At 46.9% G+C, this 19,724-nt stretch overlaps 2 protein-coding genes across 3 annotated transcripts in view; one reads left to right on the top strand and one right to left on the bottom strand.

The window, feature by feature from the left end:
- The window catches only part of LOC133445838 (E3 ubiquitin-protein ligase TRIM39-like), a 205,187-nt gene that overhangs the window by 101,442 nt on the left and 84,021 nt on the right, over positions 1-19,724 (top strand). The gene's annotated exons all lie outside the window — the stretch shown is intronic.
- sptbn1 (spectrin, beta, non-erythrocytic 1) overlaps positions 1-19,724 on the bottom strand; it is a 53,226-nt gene that overhangs the window by 22,881 nt on the left and 10,621 nt on the right. Inside the window, exons 1-14 of one of the 2 annotated variants that reach the window (XM_061723301.1) lie at positions 18,475-19,108; positions 14,810-14,961; positions 11,066-11,239; positions 10,645-10,736; positions 10,491-10,571; positions 10,292-10,407; positions 10,058-10,170; positions 7,628-7,815; positions 7,414-7,531; positions 6,145-6,303; positions 5,762-6,064; positions 5,535-5,688; positions 1,074-1,944; positions 854-991 (exon numbers count right to left, since the gene is read on the bottom strand). In XM_061723301.1, coding sequence (XP_061579285.1) covers positions 854-991; positions 1,074-1,944; positions 5,535-5,688; positions 5,762-6,064; positions 6,145-6,303; positions 7,414-7,531; positions 7,628-7,815; positions 10,058-10,170; positions 10,292-10,407; positions 10,491-10,571; positions 10,645-10,736; positions 11,066-11,239; positions 14,810-14,961; positions 18,475-18,559 — 2,744 coding nt within the window. In that variant the 5' untranslated portion in view covers positions 18,560-19,108. Of the gene's footprint in view, positions 1-853; positions 992-1,073; positions 1,945-5,534; positions 5,689-5,761; positions 6,065-6,144; positions 6,304-7,413; positions 7,532-7,627; positions 7,816-10,057; positions 10,171-10,291; positions 10,408-10,490; positions 10,572-10,644; positions 10,737-11,065; positions 11,240-14,809; positions 14,962-18,474; positions 19,109-19,724 lie in introns of those variants that run through there. The other variant, XM_061723292.1, reaches the window with a different exon arrangement.

Raw genomic sequence — 19,724 nt, forward strand, 5'->3', positions numbered from 1 at the left:
GGGACCCTAGCGGACTGCACTGTTGTCTTAACCCAGTGGTTCCCAAACTGGGGGACGCGCCCCCCCTAGGGGCAGGGTTGGATTGTGAGCAAGGTTGGAAGGTAGATTAATTTACAAGATTTTTTATTTCTTTAAGGTTTTGCCTTCAACACATATGTGCAGTGAGAGAGAGACAGGAATTAGAGGGAAGAGAGAAGGGGAATGACATTAAGTAATGGTCTGGCCGGCGGGAATCTAACCGGGGACCTGCTGCTTAAGGCCCCACAACTACCCGGTGCTACTGAGGAAGATGCATGTGGTAATCTCTCACCTGCAACCGGTTTGAGAAGATCTGTAACATGAACAAGCCCACCCCCCTCACTGAAAAGGTGTGGGGATTAAAGCTGACATTTTTGCAGAGCAATTGTTTAAATTTTGATTATTTGTTTAGCTGTTGCTGCTGCTGTTTTTTTTTCCTCAGGGAGCTGGTTATTTTTGGAAAAGAAATATGTTGAAAGTAATGCATACTATATTATACAGTAAAAAAAAGAAATGTGTTGCACACATGAAGCAAGCCCACTCACATCACTGAAAAGGTGGGGATTAAAGGTGTCATTTCTGTAGAGCAAATGTTCAGATTTTGGCTCCTGTTTGTTGTTGTTTCAATCTCTGTGAGCTGGTCCGGTTGAAAATCTATTTTTACAGAGATGGACAGTTTTTTCGCACATATGTTCAATATATGAAATAAATTGCAGTCGCATTTGAATGCAAAAGATGTGTGTGTCTGTGTTGGGGTCGGGGGGTTACGTACAAAAGAGGGGCCTGGCAAAAAAAGTTTGGGAACCACTGTGTTAACCCGTCCCTCGGACCGTACCTGTTGTTGAGCTTGTCCTGCTGGGTCTTGATGTCCTTCTCGCTCGGGTGACCGTTGTGTATCAGCTGCCGGGCGATCTGGTTCACCACGGCCACACGGGACGCTTGGTTGTTCATCTCTGGCTCCAGACTCTCAAACCTGAAAAAGAGTCCAGACGGGGTCAGATCTGCGTGGCGGCAGCGGCGCGGGTGCAGACAGGCTGGCAGCGCCGCGGTCCTACCTGTGCTGGACGACTTCCAGGTCCTCCAGTTTTTCGGGGATCTCCATGTTGTTGAGCCACTGCTCCTTCTCGTCGATCCAGACCTCGCAGGCGTTAGCTTCACTCAACATCTTGTAGAGTGCCAGCGCGTCCTGCAGCACCTGCTTCCTCAGCTTCGTCAGCTCCGCCACCTCCTTGTAGCGCTCCTCAATCCCAGCCAACCGTCCGCGCACGTCCTCTGACTCCGCCTCCTCCTTGGGCAGCGCGGCGGCCTGCTCGTGTAGCGCATCGATGACGGGCCGGTAGCTGGCCACCTCCGCTGCCGCGTCCTTGTGTTTCCTGACCAGCGCCTGGGTGGAGAACTCGTCGTGGCCCGTCTCTCCGCTGGAGACGATGCGCAGCGCGTCCAGCGTCCAGGCGTCGACGTCGTCGGCGTCAGCCTGGAACTGGTGCAGGGCCAGAGCCTCCTCCAGCCTCCTCTTCCTCCCGGCAGCCAGCTGCTCCAGCGCCGCCCACTGCGCCTGCAGGTCGGCGATGCGCTCCTGGATCTTGGCTGAGCCGAAGTGATCCGCCTGCACCATGGCCTGGCCTTCGGCGATGGTGTGCTGCAGGTGGCCGGCGCGGCCGCTCATCTCGTCCTCCAGGGCGCGCTGCTGGCTGAGGAGGCGCAGCGCCCCCGTCAGGTCCTTCCCATGCTCCATGGAGGACAGGATCTGCTCCTTCTCACGCATCCAACCCTCCTCCTCCGCCATCTCCCAGAAAAACTTCCAGAGGCGGCGAGACTCCTCCAGACGGGCACGGCGCTCAGCAGCCAACTGGGTCAGTTCCTGGTAGGAGAACTCCAGGTGGGACACTCGGTCCTGGATCACCTGAGGGTCACATGGCTTGTAGCCTGGAGATGGAAATCATCAAATCAGAACCTCAGGTTTGGAATCAACAGAGGTGGTAGTAACGAGTTACATTTACTCCGTTACATTTACTTGAGTACGTTTTGGGAAATGTTGTACTTTTAGGAGTAGTTTTGAATCACTATACTTTTTACTTTTACTTGAGTAGATTTGTGAAGAAGAAACTGTTCCTCTTACTCCGCTACATTAGGCTACGTTGAGCTGTTACTTTTCTTTTATCCCTTTTATCCGCGTACGCGTCAATCTCATGACATCACTGGGTGATTCTTTGGGAAAAATGTTTGTTTTTGCCTGTTTTGTCACATTTACACAGACTCAAACACACACAGAGTTTCTATGAGTTCATGTTTGTTCTAGTTCTGCCTGGTTAAAAAAGAAAAGTACAAAGGCTTGACATTTTGTGCTACTTGTGCTTAATTTATTTTTTTATTCTGTTATTTTATTTATTTTATTATTTATTAAAGTACTTGAAATTACTTTAAGATTATTTTAATTTAAGCTATTTTTAATTAATTTTAATTTATTTTATTATTTTATTGATTTAATTTGCCTGAAGATGATTATTTTGTACTGTTTTCTGTTTTAATGGGTGTGTTAAAAAAAAAAGAAATCAGACGTTACTCAACAGTTACTCAGTACTTGAGTAGTTTTTTCACCAAGTACTTTTTTACTTTTACTCAAGTAATTATTTGGATGACTACTTTTTACTTCTACTTGAGTCATATTATTCTGAAGTAACAGTACTTTTACTTGAGTACAATTTTTGGCTCCTCTACCCACCTCTGGGAATCAAGCTGCTAAAACCAGTTCAACCCCCTGAACCCAACGGATTCGGTAGTGGGTCCGTAAACGCTCTGCGTGTGGTCTTCACCTCCGACGGGTCCAGAAGACCCGTAACATCAGAGCATCAGTAGCCGTCTATTGATCCACTAACCTAACAGCTCTGATAGATCAGAGACATCTAGAAAGACGTAGGTCTGAAAACCATCCGTAGCTCCTCCCCATCCACGGGGCGCGGCCAACAGTTGATCATCAGACTGCTTTCGTAGTTGGTCGGTGCTACAACCAATCAGAACAACTAATAGGGGTGTAACGATACACTAATCTCACGATACGGTACGATACACGATATTGAGGTCACGATAACGATACGATACGATATTATAGCAGTATTTTTTTAACAACCTTGAATGAGGAACATATGACTAGAAAAAAATGGTCTTTTATTTGAAAGACACAAAATACAAAACAATACTGTACGTTTGCCCTATTGTTACAGTTTGTAATGCTTTATAACTGTTTAAGTTTTAAAGAGAAAGCCAGGCCAACCATTTTCCACAAAATGAACTAAAAGTAAATGTCAGGTTTGCATTATGATCTTCAGTTTCATACAAGTACAAATATTTAGCCACAAACTGAATAGTTTCTCTCATGTATGATTTGACCTTTTTCTTTTCCAGAAATTTAACAACTAAAATTAAATAAATAAATAAAAGTAAATAAATACATACAATTTTACATCATAAAAAAGATTGATTCGTGCTCACCTTATAAGTGTAAGAGGAGATTTATTTTTGTTAAGAAGGTTATTTTGGTAATTCAGGGTTCATTATTTTATAAATATATTCTTTATATTCTGATGTAAATCAGGGACTATAATGACACTAGTCAGTTTATCTGTAATTGTTAGTATGTTTTAGATTGGGCGGAGTGATACAGCACTAGTGTTGATGTTCTAAAATCCTACACTGTTGAGGGACATTAAAGTACTCTCAAACTCAGCAGAAGTTGCCCCGTGTTTATCCTACTCACGACCCGAAAAAGGTTTAATTTAATAAGGTAAGGCTTAACTCTACACCAGACTTAAAAGTTCAGAGCTCAAAACCCTGCTAGAGTCCCGTGATCGGGGCCGCAAAACGGTCCTAGTTTCTTCTGAGCGGAGTAAGATTTTGGTCCGCGGGTCGAGGCGCGGTCGGATGCGCGTTACTAGTCAACACAATACATTAATATTAATAACCCAATATCGCGATTCGTGGCACGATATATTGTTACACCCCTAACAACTAACGACGTGTCCTATCGGTAAAACAGCAAACCTCCACCTCACCAGGCAACGGTTTCAAAGCCGTCGTCTCCTCACTTTTCCCAGAAGTCTCCAACTGTAGCTGTCAAAGCTGATTCAAGCGACCGCTATCCCTCACCTGCGGCATCTACACTGTTTATGTCACTGCTAGATGAAATACTAGATTCCACTAGCACCTGACTAACCTGAAACCTGGAACACCTCCGGTCCAACATGGCGTTGTTGCCAACCCTCTAACCCACACCTACACTGCACTGCTCTGTAGCTGAGGACACTGATACCCCTTTTACACCAAGCTGGTTCCAGGGCTAGAGCCAGACTTAGCACCAGTTCTTTGGTTTTACACAGCCTAAGCACCAGCTCCTGGCTCTCAAAACGGGTGCTACGCCAGCCCCTTTGGTTGCTGGGCCAGGCGTAAGAACCGCTTTACGTCGGGGGCTGGGGGCGGGGCTGGTGTTACTGAACAACCAAAGCAGAGTAAACACGGAAGAGCGCCGTTTTTAAACAACGGAGCGTTGAAGACGGCGGTTAAGTTAGTAGACTCTTTTATTATTACATCCATTTATTTAATAATGGATGTAAAACAGAAGCAGCAGTGGTCTACGGTACAATCCATCAACAGTAACGTCGGCGGGCTCCGTGCCGCCGATGCAGCGGCGCAGCCTCGCGTCCGAGCCCGCGGGGAAGCGTTCCAGCCCCGGGACGCTTGGATGCGAGGCTGCCGCTGCATCGGCGGGCTCCGTGCCCGCCGATGCAGCGCAGCTCGATCCATTTATTTGATAAAAATTCCTGGCCCGTGGGGACGCCTCCCAGCCTGCGGTTCTGGTTCCGCGTTACACGAACTCAGAGCCTATGGCGTATGTTACGTAGGAGGAGAGGAGAGGAGAAGAGAGGAGCTCCTGTCCCCCGGGGCTGCTTGCTGTGACGATCGACGCAGAGCCTACGGCGTAGGTTACGCTGCGACGGGCGCCGAACGCCGTACCCTACGCCGTATGCTCTGTGTCGATTTAACGCGGAACCATAAATCAGCTCCGGAGCCGGCAGGCAGGCAGAAATTCCGAAATTCTCAGAGCAAATTTCTTAACATGCGTTATTTGGATAAACTGAGCCGTGGTTGGGGATCTTAAAGGTTACTTTACCTGAAAAATATTAAAACTTAATAAAGTGCCATATTAACAGTGCTACAGCAGGAATTAAAACAGCTTTTGTCTCTCAGCTTCATGATCAGGGTGGGGATGAAAACGAGGGGGAGTGGTGACGTGATGACGTGGCTCTCTCGCCAGCACCAGCTTGTTTAAAAGCAAACCGTTCTTACTTAGAACCAACCGCGAACCGGCTCTAGCACCAGCCCTGGAACCAGCTTGGTGTAAAAGGGGTATAACTGTCAGTTGTGAGGAACCAGCCATCCATGACCTTTTGGACCACATGGATCTTTCAGAAAAGGAGCTGAAAAATGTTAGCAGATGAACTAAGAACGTCGGAGCTCCTCACCGCTGTCAGAGACGGAGTACTTGCTGGCGTTGGTGGACACGGCCTTCACCCTGTCGGCCTGGATGGCGATGTCGGCCTCCACCAGGGCGTGTTTCTGCAGCAGGTCCTCCACCCCCAACAGATGCTTCCCATAATCCTGAGACAGGAGCAACATCTGGAACAGAGAAATGAGAGGGCGTCAGAGCTGAGCTGTGGCGAGGACGGTGTTTCTGGAGGCTGGCCCGCACCTTCATCTCGTCCATCCAGTCCATGATGTAGAGCATCTCCTGGAAGACCCTCTGCAGGCCCAGGTTCATCTCCAGCCTCTGCCTGCGCGCCTTCAGCAGCTCCAGCAGGTACTCCCACAGTCGGATGACGTTGTCCTTCCTGGCTGCAACGCGCTTGATGTCATGGTAGCGCTCCGTTTCCAGCTCCCTCGCCACGGAAACCACCGCCTGGACGCGCTCTTCGTACGCTGCAATGTCCGTCTCAATCGCCTCGTGCTTCTTGGTAGCTGCTTCAACCGCCTGAAGGTCAAAGCCAAAGTTGTCCTGCGAGGACAAGGACATCATTAGGACAGGAAACAGGTGTGACACAGAGCAACTTCCTGCTACCTGTCCGTCCCGCTCACCTGGGACACCAGTCTCTGGTTCTCGCTGAGCCAGGTCTCCCTCATGGCTGCCTTGCGGTCGAAGCGTCGGGCCAGCTGCTCCAGCTTCTCCTGGCGGATGAGCTCCGTCCTCAGAGCCAGCTCCCGCTCGTGCTCCGCCTTCTCCAGGCGCTCCCATGCCTGCGGAGACGAGCAGCAGGTCAACACTTACTCTCCTCTACACCGACGCCAAAAACCTCAGAGGACCAGAATCTAAACCGCTGGACAGAGTCTGGTTGAACCCTTCGGTTTCACGTTGGCGTCCTCCGGGTCATGAAGACTCAGAGGCTCCAGGCAAGGCCAGACTGCTGCCCCGGTTAGCTCCCAGGACAGGAAGTCCAGTTGATTGATTGAGATTGATTGATTGAAATCATTATTTCAAGCATACAGAAAGAAACAATTACACAAAACAAAAAAACAAAAAAGAATACAAATAAACAGTCATTAAACAAAATGGGAAATAAACCTTCATGCCCGAAAAGGAGTAGGAGGAAGTAAAAAACTTATGAGGTCCTAGCCCTTGTTTCTATTTCAATTTTGCTTGAAAATAAAAAGAAAAAAATATAACAGCAAGCTTTACTTTATCAAAAAATGTATAACTGTTATTACCTTATAAAAATAGTACAGCAATTGCAATATTATACCTGAGCATTATAAATAATATACAACATACATATATATATATATACACATCTCATTGTAATCATTATTTTATATACGTACATTATGCTGAATCCCCACACAATCACTACCTCATGTCTCCTCTTCCCTGTATTTGGCAAAAATCATTTCTTTGTATTTGCTTTTGAACCTGTAGATGGTTGGACATTGTTTCAGCTCTTTACTCAGACTGTTCCATAGCCTCACTCCACTGTTTGAAATGCAACATTTTTTGCTTGTAGTTCTACATGACTGTAATTTAAGATTAATTGGTTCTCTTAATTCATATCTCCCCTGTCTTTCCTGAAACATTTGCTGTATTTGTCCGGGTAAAGAGTTACTTCTGGCTTTGTATATTATTTGTGCAGTCCTTAACTCTGCAATATCGAACAATTTCATTATTTTGGATTTAATGAATAATGGATTGGTGTGTTCTAGATAACCGGCATTGTGCATAATTCTGATAGCTCTTTTTTGGAGAATGAATACTGGTTCCAAACCAGTTGCCTTGGATCAAGCCTTTGAGGGCCCGGTTTTAAATCCTGTTGGGAGACTGACCCCTGAAAACGACGAGTGCAGAGCGGCTCGTACCTTGTTGATGTCGGAGATGAGCTTTCCCTCGCGCGGCATGTACACCTTCTGGTTGTTGGCTCTCATCTTACTCTGGATGGTGAAGAGCAGAACCTCCAGGTTCCCCTTCTCCACGAACCTGTGGGGGCGACACAGACCGGGTCAGACCTCCAGCCGGGACCAGCCGCCGGTTCTCAGGCGGGACAGAGCAGACGGGGGAGGAGGAGGTTCTGACTTGGGCGGCTTCTCCACGGTCCGGTACGTGTTGAAGGCCTGCAGCTGCTGCTGGACCCCCATCAGAGAGTTGGCGAACTTCCTGTTGTTGAGGATGATGATGGTCTGCTCGATCCACTCCAGCAGGTCCGACGCCAGAGACTCGTACTTCTCGACCATCTTCTCCGTCTCAAGGGCGTTGTCCAAGACCTGGAAGACACCGCGGAGTCAGCAGAACCCAGCGACACCAGAACCTGATCCATGACTAAAACCAGAACCCTGATTCATGAGTAGAACCTGTGCAATCTGGGTTAAGGAGGCTGACACCACCTCCACCTTTAAAACTAAACTTAAAACCTTTCTGTTTAGTAAAGCCTATAGTTAGTGTTTAGTAAACCTCTAGCTGGTGTTGGTAAATCTCTAGTTAGTGTAAACTCTAGTGTGTTAGAGTCAGTAGTCATAGTTGCAGCTATAGAACAAAACTATAATAGTTAGTCTCAAATATAGCTTCGCGGTAGATATGCTGCTATAGGCCTATGCTGCAGGGGGCACCGACATGATCCACTGGGCGGTGCCTCTCACCCTTCTTCTCTCCTTTTCCCTGCCTCTCTTCTCCATTACCATTTTTATTTATTATAAATATCTCATAGCTATCATTTTTGTCCATCGTTCCTGTAGTTTCTTGTTCTGGCCCCCCTTTTTTCTCTTTTGTGCATGTTTGCAGGCTGGAGCCTCGGTACCTGCGTTCCCGTTGCTGCTTCCACCTGCCTGCTGTGTGCTGTTGACGTCCCCGACTCCCCCAGTCTGGCCTTCGGCAGGAGGGCCCCCCTTATGAGCCTGGTCCTGCTAAAGGTTTCTTCCCTCCTAAAGGGGAGTTTTCCTTGCCACTGTTTGGCTTAAAGGAGCTTGAGGCTCCTTTTAAGAAATGAGACTCTCTAGCGTCACCCTTCAGCACGACGGCCGTTGGGGGTACTGCAGCCAACAGTGAAGCCGGCACGGGAGAACGGGGAGAACGTGCATGCAGCGTCATGTGACGTCACATCCGGGAAATTCGGGACCGAATTGCAGCACATTTTGCAGCACACAGCCTGTTCAAGGCAACGGAGAGATACACTAGAGGAAACATTCTTTTGGGTTTGGAACGCTTCATCTGACATTATTACTAGAAAACTTAAAATGTATACGGATTTTTTTCATAAATCTTGCCACAATCCGGCCTCAAGCTCCTTTAAGGCTTTTCTCCCATTATGGGAGTTTTTACCTGCGATTGTTTATGTAATAACTGCTCAGGGGTTTATGTTTATGTTCATGTTCTGGATCTCTGTAAAGCGTCTAGAGACCACATCTGTTGTATTAGACGCTATATAAATAAAATTGAATTGAATTGAACCGATTCATGACTAAAACCAGAACCCTGATTCAGGAGTAGAACCAGAACAAAACCAGTTTCCTGACCAGAACCAGAGCTTTAGAGTACCAGGTGGGGTTTACAGTGCAGAACTTTACCACCAGGTGGAGTTCCTCCAACCCGCTGCTGCCGTCAGCCCCAGCTCACCTGGTCTGAAGAAACCTTTAAGTTCCTTCACTAAAGTCTTTGGGATTTTTGGTTGAAAGACGGACTGAGTTCTCAGGAAAGTCTGTGGTCGTAAAACTCAACCGGGTTCCTGCTCTCCTTTCTGCTCCTTAATAAAAGGTTTTAAGGTACCAGTTCCCCATCTCAATACCTGAGGACAGGGATAGTGGTTGAGGGAGTACCCGGTACTTCTACAGCAGCTTTCTGGTTGCTGAACACGTCTCACTGGTACCAGTGTCTTACCGTATTGTCCCGAATATAAGACGACCCTGGTTATAAGACGACCCCCTCTTTTTCAAGACTCAAGTTTGAAGAAAGACTTTTTGAACACCAAATTCAATTTTTATACAGAAAATAATTACAGTACATCTGAAACAAATGATTATAACAATATATTCAAGAGAAAAGGCATGTTATTTTGACTATTTGAAATTATTATCTTGAAGTTTGCATCATAACTCCTCAGCTGCCGGTTTACCTGCCGAACTTCCACCCACTTTTCTCCAGATTGTCGCTACGTTTCTCAATTTTCTGTGATCTCTTCTCTTATTTTCTTCTCTTTTCTTTCTTATACTATTTTTTATTTTTCTTCTTAGTGACAGGGGCTCGCTTTGGCCTGGGGAGTTAAGTTCAGCATTCGCTTTAAAGATATCATCTAGTGTTGTGAATGGGTATAACGTCTAGACCCCGAATGTAAGACGACCCCCATTTTTTCAGTCTTATTTCAATGCAAAAAACCCCGTCTTATATTCAGGCCAATACGGTACTTCTATACCTCAGTCAGTCACACCACCAGGTCTGAAGGAACCCTAAAGGTCCTATGCAAATGTTTTGGTCAAAAGTCCTCGGGACTTAAACAGTACCAGGTCTGTGACTGACCTTTCCGATCCGTTTGCCCTCCACCTTCAGCGCCTTCATCTTGGAGAAGTAGTGGTAGTACGTCACCACGTAGGTGATGACGGACTTCTCATCGGGATGATCCACGCTGATATCTGCGGCACAAGAACCACAGGTCACCAGAGGGAGATGAAGGGGGTGGTGTCGTCAGCGTACAGGGAGGTAGAGGTGTTTATTCTGAAACGTGCGTGTCAAACTGGTGAAACCGGTCGATACCTTCTGGGTCCAGCAGACTGGTCAGGCCCAGGTGCTGCTCGGCCAGGTTGAAGGCGTTCTGCAGGTTGTAGTGAGCGTTGGACTTCTTCAGTTTGTCAAAGTCGATCAGATCAGGCCTGGAAACAACAAGAGGCTGAGTGACGCAGCTGACCCCTCGACACACCTGCACACCACCTGAGGACGGGAGTGAAGACGGCACCTGTGCTTGTGGATGAGCGCGTTGAAGGCCATGCCGTCTCTCCAGCTGGTGGTGAAGTTGTGGATGTTGACGTTGGGATACCTGAGAAAGAAAGAGAGGAGTTAGTCTCATCATCTTCGTCAGCGGTGACAGCAGCTTCAGCCACAAGACTCACCCAGCCGTCTTCATCTGACACCAGAGCAGCAGGGCGTCTTTGGCCGACCGCTTCTCCTTGTTGTCTTCAGTTTCCACGCTGATGTCTTGAATCTGGGGACAAAACACCAGTCACATCCCCGCCAGGATTTACCCATGATTCCACCCGTCTGACATCCCGTAACACCCAAGAGATTACAGAGATGGGGTTGGGGTTATGATCCTGCAGGTCCTTTACTAACCGCTGGGGTCGGATCTGCGTGAACTATGAGGGAAAAGTTCAGTCTGGGACTCTATGATGTCACTGCTCTTGGTTTCCATAGCGACAGCAGTTTGCCCTTTACTCTGTGCAGGTTAATCTCTGATGGGGGGGGGTGGCTCTACATCCACCTGCACAGGTTTCAGTCTCACGTATTGTGACGTGTCCAGGTTCTGGGTGGTACCTGGAAGCGGAGGATGATGGTCCAGATGAGGCCCAGCGTTAGGCGGTGGTTTCCATCCACGATGTCATGGGATCCCATGTTCTCCAGGTGGACCCGCTGCTCCTTCAGGAACTGCAGAGCTTTGTCCACATTCTCCAGACAGTGGATCCGCATCCGGCCTTTGGTGGGCTTCGGCTGCACAGACAGAACCATCAGGACGGTCAGGAGGACAGAGTCCAGCCACAGAGCAACAAAAAAACCAGAACAAAAGTACATCAAACATCTGCTACAAAAACAATATTCAGGTAACAATAAAAAAAAAAAAAAAACACATAAATCATATTTTTGTCCATTTATGTCTTTATTATTTTATTTCTCTACGAGTGAGTGATAAAGAAACTTTGACTCAGAGTCTAACTGCCACTCAAATCTGAGAAATGGTCCAATATCTTCCTGCTTCGACGCCCAGACCTTCTCCAGATCATCCCCATGACATTTCTGAGAAGCAAGTTCAGTTTTACATGATTCCAGCTGTGGGTGGAGCTACAGGTCTAGTTTACTGCAACTGACGTCTAGTTTATGCTCCAATTGCAAACATTTGTCCATTCCCACGTTGTTTCTGTCCTTACCAGGTCTCTACCAAGTCACAACCGGGTCCCCACCAAATCACTACCAAATCCTGACCAAGTCACTACCAAATCCCTATTAGGTCCCTACCAAGTCCCTACCATCGCACTCCAAGGTCACTACAAGGTCCCACATGTACGACCCACGCAATCAGGATTTAACTAAGTCTAGTTAATGCTCCACTTTCACACATGCGAACATCTGTCTGTTCCCACGTCGTTTCCATCCCCACCAGGTCCTTACCAAGTCACTACCAGGTCCCTACAATGTCCCTACAAAGTCACTACCAGACCTCTACACTACAGGGTTGTTACTAAGTCACTGCACGGTCATTACCAGGTCCCCATCAGTTCACTACCAGGGTCTAACCAAGACCCAACCAGGGCTCTACCAGGTGAATCATTGGTGAACCGATGGTTGTGGTGAATCGATGGTTGTGGTGAACCGATGGTTGTGGTGAACCGATGGTTGTGGTGAACCGATGGTTGTGGTGAACCGATGGTTGTGGTGAACCCGATGGTTGTGGTGAACCGATGGTTGGGGTGAACTAGCGGCCCACCTCTCAGACCCTCGACTCAACCGTGAAGCAGCACCCTGATTGCCCTCCATGCGGCTCTGGGTGTGCATCTCATGACACGTCTCAAGAATTGTGAAGGTAAAAATGTGTCATGTGGTATCGTCATGCTTGGATCCACTTGATCACGTATCCCAAGGTGCCGGTTGCCTCACCCTGCAAGATGGCTGCCAGCGGACAATCATAGTTCAACAGTCAATAACTGTCAGTGAAGAAGGACGATCTTCATGAACCTTCATGAGCTCCACACTTGCTCACAAATCACCTTTTCGATATGTCTGTTTCAGTTAAATATCAATCAAATTTTGTGGGCGTGGCCCAACTTTTTTTCTTTCCAACGTCTGCATAAATCAAAAATCTGACTCCCGGTCCTTGCCGAGTCGATCGTTAACCACATTTTAATCCCCCTCGGTGCCGAGTGCAACTAAAACCGTTGAAGTGGGAGACTTGAAAACTCGTGGATGTGAAAAGGCGGATCTTCACTCTTCACTGTCACTTTGTGACGGTGGCCTCTGAGGAGATTTAGTGCCATCACCTCAGCTCAACTGTGTGCATGAATAATCATTATATGAATTTTAAATCGGAAACTCAAATTAATAAACTGGATTAAAAGTGAATTACGGTCATTTGGAGGGAATTGGACTAAAACGTGACCAAACTCGTTTTTAAATCGGACGGCCCACTGAGCCTCCACACTGCTGAAAACGGCGCTGGCGGTCCCAACCAAATACCTTTCATAGCTTGCTGACTTCCTGCCATATTTTCACAATAAAACTAGCAGTAAGCTCTTCAGCAGATGTTTCCCCGACTCCGGAGGCAGAACAGGAAGTGAGTGAAGCGTTGCAGCTGCTCGTATCGGCCCAATCTCCCCCCCACCTCCCCCACTCACACAAGGAAAACAGGAAGTGCACACACCTGGAGAAAATCTCACACAAACAACAAAATGATCGTCCCACTTCCGAGGCAAAACAGGCCCCGCCCACTTCCACACACTGAACCTATGATGTCTGCTCGCTGCAGAGTCCATGTTTGTATGTGTCAACAACATTCTGAGAAGCAAACCAGCAGAAACACACACATTACCCAGCAGCCCCGGGCTCTAGCAATGTGTCAACCCTCTAGGTGTTGACTTCAGCAGATGTTAGCTTGCTGCTAAAAGGGTGGATTCTGGCTGAACTTGATTCAGAAAGAGACTCACAAACCCGTCTCAGCTGAGACCAACACTGAAGGCTCAGTTATGCTTCTGCGTCAAAATGGCGCCGTGCCTACGGCGTTTGGTTTTCGTCGACGCAGAGGACACGCCGTCACCTGCGCCGTCTCTGACGTGCACCTCCCGAAAATTGTAACTAAGCGTTGAGGAGACGCAGACCACACGCAGACCGAGAGGGCTGTGATTGGTTCGTTTGAAAGCGAAGCATTTCCGGTTTCCGGTTTGAAGCAGTAGTGAACTTCCAGGGCTCTTTTCTTCGTTTATATGTGATTTTTTTTGTTTTGGTTTTTTGCACAATAGTTGTCCTTATTTCTTTGATTTACTGTGACCGGAAAAAGTCGGATAAACCATTCAGAAAAAGATCGCTAACTAGCGGCCGCGGGGGGTACTGCACCGCGACCAAATGGAGTGAGAAGTCAGAAGGGTTCAGCACGGTGTCACGGCTGCGGCGTGTGCTCTGCGTTGGTGTGACGCAGCACCATAACTTAGCCTTGAGGTACTGCTGAGGTTTACGTTCGTTTCAGGTCTTTATTCATTTAACAACACTAAGGATCCATGATGTTGTCACAAACCAACAGGTGCTGTTGTGGTTTCTTGTTTTGCAGTACCTTGAGTGGCCACGGGCTGACTGGTGGCGCTCTATCTCAACTTCCAGGCAAGATTAACACAAATCAGTGTCAGGCAATGGCCGCCAGGGTCTGGATCCAGACCTGAGGATCCCCACAGACCACTAGGGTCTGGATCCTACCTGAAGGTCCTCTACGGGCCATTAAGGTCTGCGACTCGTCTGGAGAACAGGGACCTGGTGTATCAAGAACTGTGCAGCTGTCATACTAATAGATGGCGTACGCCCAAATCTGGAAATGTACGTACGCAAGGAACGTTTCAGGTGTTTGATCCGTGTGCACCACGGTTCCTCCCCTGTTCATCCCAATTGAGCGTTCTGTTGGACCTCCTCGACAATGTAACTGAGGATAAATACAGGACACGCCTCCACTTTATGTCCACGCCCCCTCCAGACTCGTCCACAGCTGGCCTCCTCGTGTAATTACAGGACTTCAAGCAGTCCTTTCAAGAAAACCGGTGTAAAAGGTTAAACTGGACGATCTAGTCTGAAACCCCCGGCATAACCATACTAGATATTCCATGACAGGTCGTCCGTAATTCCAGGAGTTTTCATGACAGGTCATTTTTAGCTTTTGCACAGATCTAGTAGTGATCATCCGCTGCTGACTGTTGTTACTCACGTATTACGTTTTTTACTACTTATTTTATCGTGTCGTTGGGCTGCACCGGCCGACATGACGATCAAACCCCCTTGAATCCTTGAGTGGGTTCCAGTGTGTGTAGTTACCAGTCTCTCCCCGGACAGAACCTCCAGCAGCTTGATGAGCATCCGTCCATCTCTCAGGTCCATGTACAGGTCCGTGATCCTGCAGGACACTCTGGACAGGTGGGAGTTGACCCACTTGGTGAAGGTCTTCTTCTGCACCGCCTCCCTCTCATCTACACACACAAAAAAAAAAAAACACAGTCAATCCCGGTCAGAACCATGAATCCTTCCTTTCAGAAACATCCTACCTTTCCTACAAAAGCCTCCTGGTCTCTATCTAATCCCCTGTTCCAGGTGTCTGGACCCTTTAATACAATTATTGTACAGATTATTGATCACCTATAATACCATTACTGTACAGATTATTGATCCCCTATAATATTCAATTCAATATACTTTATTGTCCCACTTGGGGAAATTTGTCCTGGACTCGACAGCTCAGCCACAAATGCCTTGACAGCGACAGTGACAAAAGAATACATCACCGGGCACCATTCCAGCAACAATTCAAACACACTCATACACTAATTGAAACATGCTAAAGATCACCATAATAAAAACACAATATAAAAAATAAATAAATAAAATTATTGCATGTCCTTTAGCCTAATGGAGCATTGTTCTGGAGTTTGATGGAGGTTGGCACAAATTAGTTCTTAAAGCCATTCAATTTGAAATTGGGAAGCCTGTATCTTCTCCCAGAGGGCAGGAGCTCATATTCCACGTAAAGGATTTGGGAAGGCTCAGCTTCCAAACTCTGGGCCTGCCTGACAACTGTTTGCTCATATAAACTGCAAGGAATGATGGTCCTTTTTCCCCATCACCTTCATGGCTGTACGCACCAAACGGGCCAGATTGGTTTTCAGCCTGACAGTGAGGTTCCCAAACCAGGCTGACATCCCATATCGGACCAAGCTCTCCAGTACTGCCTGGTAAAATAAAAACATGATGCTTTTGTCTGCACCATACAGCCTCGATCTGCACAAAAAATGCAGTCTTTGCTGCAGACGGGCACACAGACTTTCCACATGGAGATCCCAACTAAAAGAGTTATCTAGATGAACTCCCAGACATTTGTATGAGCTGATCTGCTCAATGGGGGAGTTATGTAGGACAACAGGACTGTGATCCCCTATCAATCTTGGATATAAGACCATCTCTTTAGTTTTTTGGATGTTTAAAATTAAATGATAAGCATCACACCATTTCACAAAATGCTCCATTTCAGAAAAGTAAGCTGAAGGGCTTGAGTCTTTGTGCAGGAGACTAAGAATGGCGGTGTCGTCAGAAACCAGGATTCCCAGGGTACCTGTTGGTGCATTCATTTGAGAGGCTGTTATTGATTCTTACCTGCTGACTTCTATTGGTTAAAAATGAAAAATACCATTAAATTAAAAAAGGGGTTAACACTTATCTGCTTAAGCTTTGAGATGAGGAGATGGGGTTGAAGTGTATTAAAAGCTGAACTAAAATCAATAAATAAAATTCATGCATTTGCTTCAGGGCGTTGCAGGTGCTTGAGAGTGAAGGGTGATGGGTTGATGGCATCATGAGTACCGCTCCCCTGTCCAAAGGCAAACTGGTACGGGTTCATTGCCAAATCAACCTCTGCTCTAAAGATAGACAACATGAACTTTTCAAAGCTTTTCATGACAATTGAAGTGAGGCCACAGGTCTGAAGGCATTGTTATCGGCTGGACATTGTTTCTCAACAACAGGAACTATTGTGGCTTTCTTCCAGAGAGCAGGGACAGTATCGGACTGCACAGAGCGCTGGAAGATGGGGCCGAGCTGAAGTGAGTCCCTCTGCACATATCTTTAATAGTGCAGAGATGCCAGCAGGGCCAGTGAATCTTTTAGTACACACATGGTTAAATACGGACTGAATCCTGTGTGGGTCAATTACAATACAGCAACTAGCATCTGTTAAAATAGTTCCCAATACATTGTTACATCCTTGAGCTGGGTCATGGTTTTAAAACTTAAGAAAAAAGTAATTCAGTTCATTTTCTTTGCCCTATCATTATCAGTACTGAAGCGGTTCTTAATGGTATTCATGCTTGTAATGGATTTCATAGAGGCCATTGACATGAAAGTATACTCTATTAGTTCCCTGTGACGCTTTCTGGCCTCTTTCAGCTTCTGGTTGAGTTCTTGTTGCACCCTTTTCAGGCCTGCTCTATCATCACTTTAAAAAGACAGCTTTTTCATGTTGATACAGTCCTTTATACCCTTCAAAAATCTTCTTCAAGAAAGTGTTATTTTCTAACTGTGTAAAAATGTTCTTGAATAAAAAACTTCAGATCCTAGATGACTGTTCAGAGCAGTGAGACGTGCTGCTGCGGTTCTAGAACGACCACGTCAACCTGGAAGATCAACGTGTAACAAGTAACGTTATGTTTACGCCACAATCACCTGGACTTATTTACCTTCACCCACAATCCAATAACGAATCAATGTTGACCAACTGGTGATTACTTTCACTACATGTTCAGACACCACTACAACAGTCCTCCTGGTTTCAGATGTTTCACCACACACTAGAGGATGTTTGCACAGATTTGATCAGAATGATAGGAAAACATTATATTACTGGACCAAGTCAGCTAATAAAAGGTGACGTGTTTGACAAGATGTGGCCGTGTTCCAGCCGTCCATTTACATGGCGCCGGAAAAAAAAAAAGAAAAAAGAAAAGAAAAAAAAAGCCCGCCTGGAAATCTGCATGACATCCAGGGAGGTTTGCCCTGTTCTTCTACATGCGCTGGTTTTGATTCCTGGCCTGATCAACGGAGTGACTATTTCAGTCTTTCGTGTTTGGCCGAGTGGTTAAAAAAGCAATAATGAAGCAGATTTATCAGTTTTATTCTGACTTTAACTCCTTTCAATCCTCTCGTCTGCTCTTGAGCAGGGGTGTGAACCTATGCAGCGTGAAGCAGCACTTTCAGGTGTGTCTGTTTATTCGGCAGTAAACTCTCCTGTTAAAAGTTAACCAACAGCCGGTCAGAGGTTAGCCAACGCACCGGCAGGAAGTTCACAATTTTTCAAAATAAAACCTCAAAATGTCAATGCTGAAAGTGCGCCAACCCTTTCTGACGTCCTGCAGTTTCACAGAATCTGAAGAATAACACTTTTAAAGAGCTGAAGGGCAGCAAAACCTTATGGAGTCTTTAGGGAAGAGGGAATTTACCTGCAAGTCTTCTAAATTGTTATAATAACCAACTCACTTCACTAGTACCGTAACTGGTTCACTAGCACGATAAAAGCTCTGCGTAGGTTCACTAGTATGATAACTGAGTTTAGCAATTTGTGTAGTATTAGATTAGTTAGTATGACAACTGACAGCTGATCTGAGTTAGTTTGGAACAGAACTGAAGGGTTAAATCATCATCTTGTCTGGGTCAGAAGTGCCACACTACAGATGTGAAGAAGCTCTAACTGAACCAAAAAGAAAATGTCTCAAGTGGGGTTGCTTTTTTCTGATACTGGTCCAAACGTGCATGTCTGTGGATCTGACTTCAGTTACTGCCTTTTCTCCTTCTGGTTCCTTGTTCCCATTTTAAAAAGGAATTTTGGATCAGCTGGTAGCCCTTCAGGTTGATCTGGGCCATGCTGGAGGGTCCCAACCCTGAGACTGAGACTGAGTCCACTACCTCGACCCAGAATTCCTTATTCTTGTTCTTCTTACCTTGCAGCTGTTTGAAGCGACCTTCCAGCTGGTCATAGGACACCTGCTGACTAGGTTCCCCTGACCACGGCCACTCCTCCTCCATCACAGCCCAGAACCCACAGATGAGCAATGAGGGGCCGTGCTGAGAAAACCTGCTGCGAACGAGGGCCCCAGGAGCTCCAGCACCATTCCAGGGTCCCAACCCGGTCAGACACCACAGCGCTTCAATAAAAATGGGTAAACAAGGCGTTTCCCTCCAAAACACACCGACGTTTCAGCTGGACCCCTCCAAGCGGCAAAGTTTAAACATTTACTGGAGTTTCAAAATGTAAATCCTTTCGTGGGGAGGTGGCGAGGACAGAAACAACAATGTTTACAGTGTGACCCTCTGAGTCCATAAGAAAAAATAAGAAAACGAGCTAAACCGGATCCAAAACGCCCAGAAAAGTCCTGAAGGTCCAGAAACGTTCTGAAGATTCAGAAGGTCCAGAAAAGGTCTGAAGGTCCAGAATGTCCAAAAAAAATGCCAGTGGTTTTTAAGTCACAGAATAAGAAAATTCAAAGTGGATTCAGCCGAAAGCAGAGACCGTCCTGGTGTTGGAGGATCAAGAGTCCAGAGGTCGCAGCGACGCCACGGAGCGATGAGCGCAGCCCTGCAGGAGCGTGCACGCGTGGGTGTGTGCGCACATGTGGGTGTGCACGGCCCTGAACTCAGCAGCAGCAGCCGTGTGCCGCTAACTCCACACTGATTGGCTGCTCTGTTTCCGTCCTGTAACCCCGCCCTCCTGATAACACACTGTAAAGAATGAAGCGCAATCGCAGCTGGTTTGAGGTTTGAACTGTGATAGAACCTGCTGCTCGTCATGAACCAGCTTCAAAACTCCCTTCCACCTCTGTGCAGAAGTGCAGAACTCCCCACTCTGAAGTTCCAGTGTCATGACTAGGATGTTGTAGCTGGAACAGTTTCACTACGCAGTTGAACAACCGGAGGACGTTTGTGGTCAGACGCTGCCAGCTGTTCCCAGTGACGAAAAACCCTCCCTTCCAAACCCAGCACACCAGTTCAAACGCTCCAGCCGTTACTGTCACTGGAGACGATGGAGATCAGGGCGGCTGGCAGAGGAGGACGGGAGCATCTGGACCAAACACACGAGTGTGCAACAGTAAGAGGAAATCATGCATCAGTGAAACGCAGCTGGAGATGATTCCAGGATATTTGATTTGAACCACAAGGTCCAGTTAGTATTACATACTGATCCAGTGAGTAC

Source organism: Cololabis saira, chromosome 1, assembly GCF_033807715.1.
Source record: "Cololabis saira isolate AMF1-May2022 chromosome 1, fColSai1.1, whole genome shotgun sequence".
Lineage (NCBI taxonomy): Eukaryota > Metazoa > Chordata > Actinopteri > Beloniformes > Belonidae > Cololabis > Cololabis saira.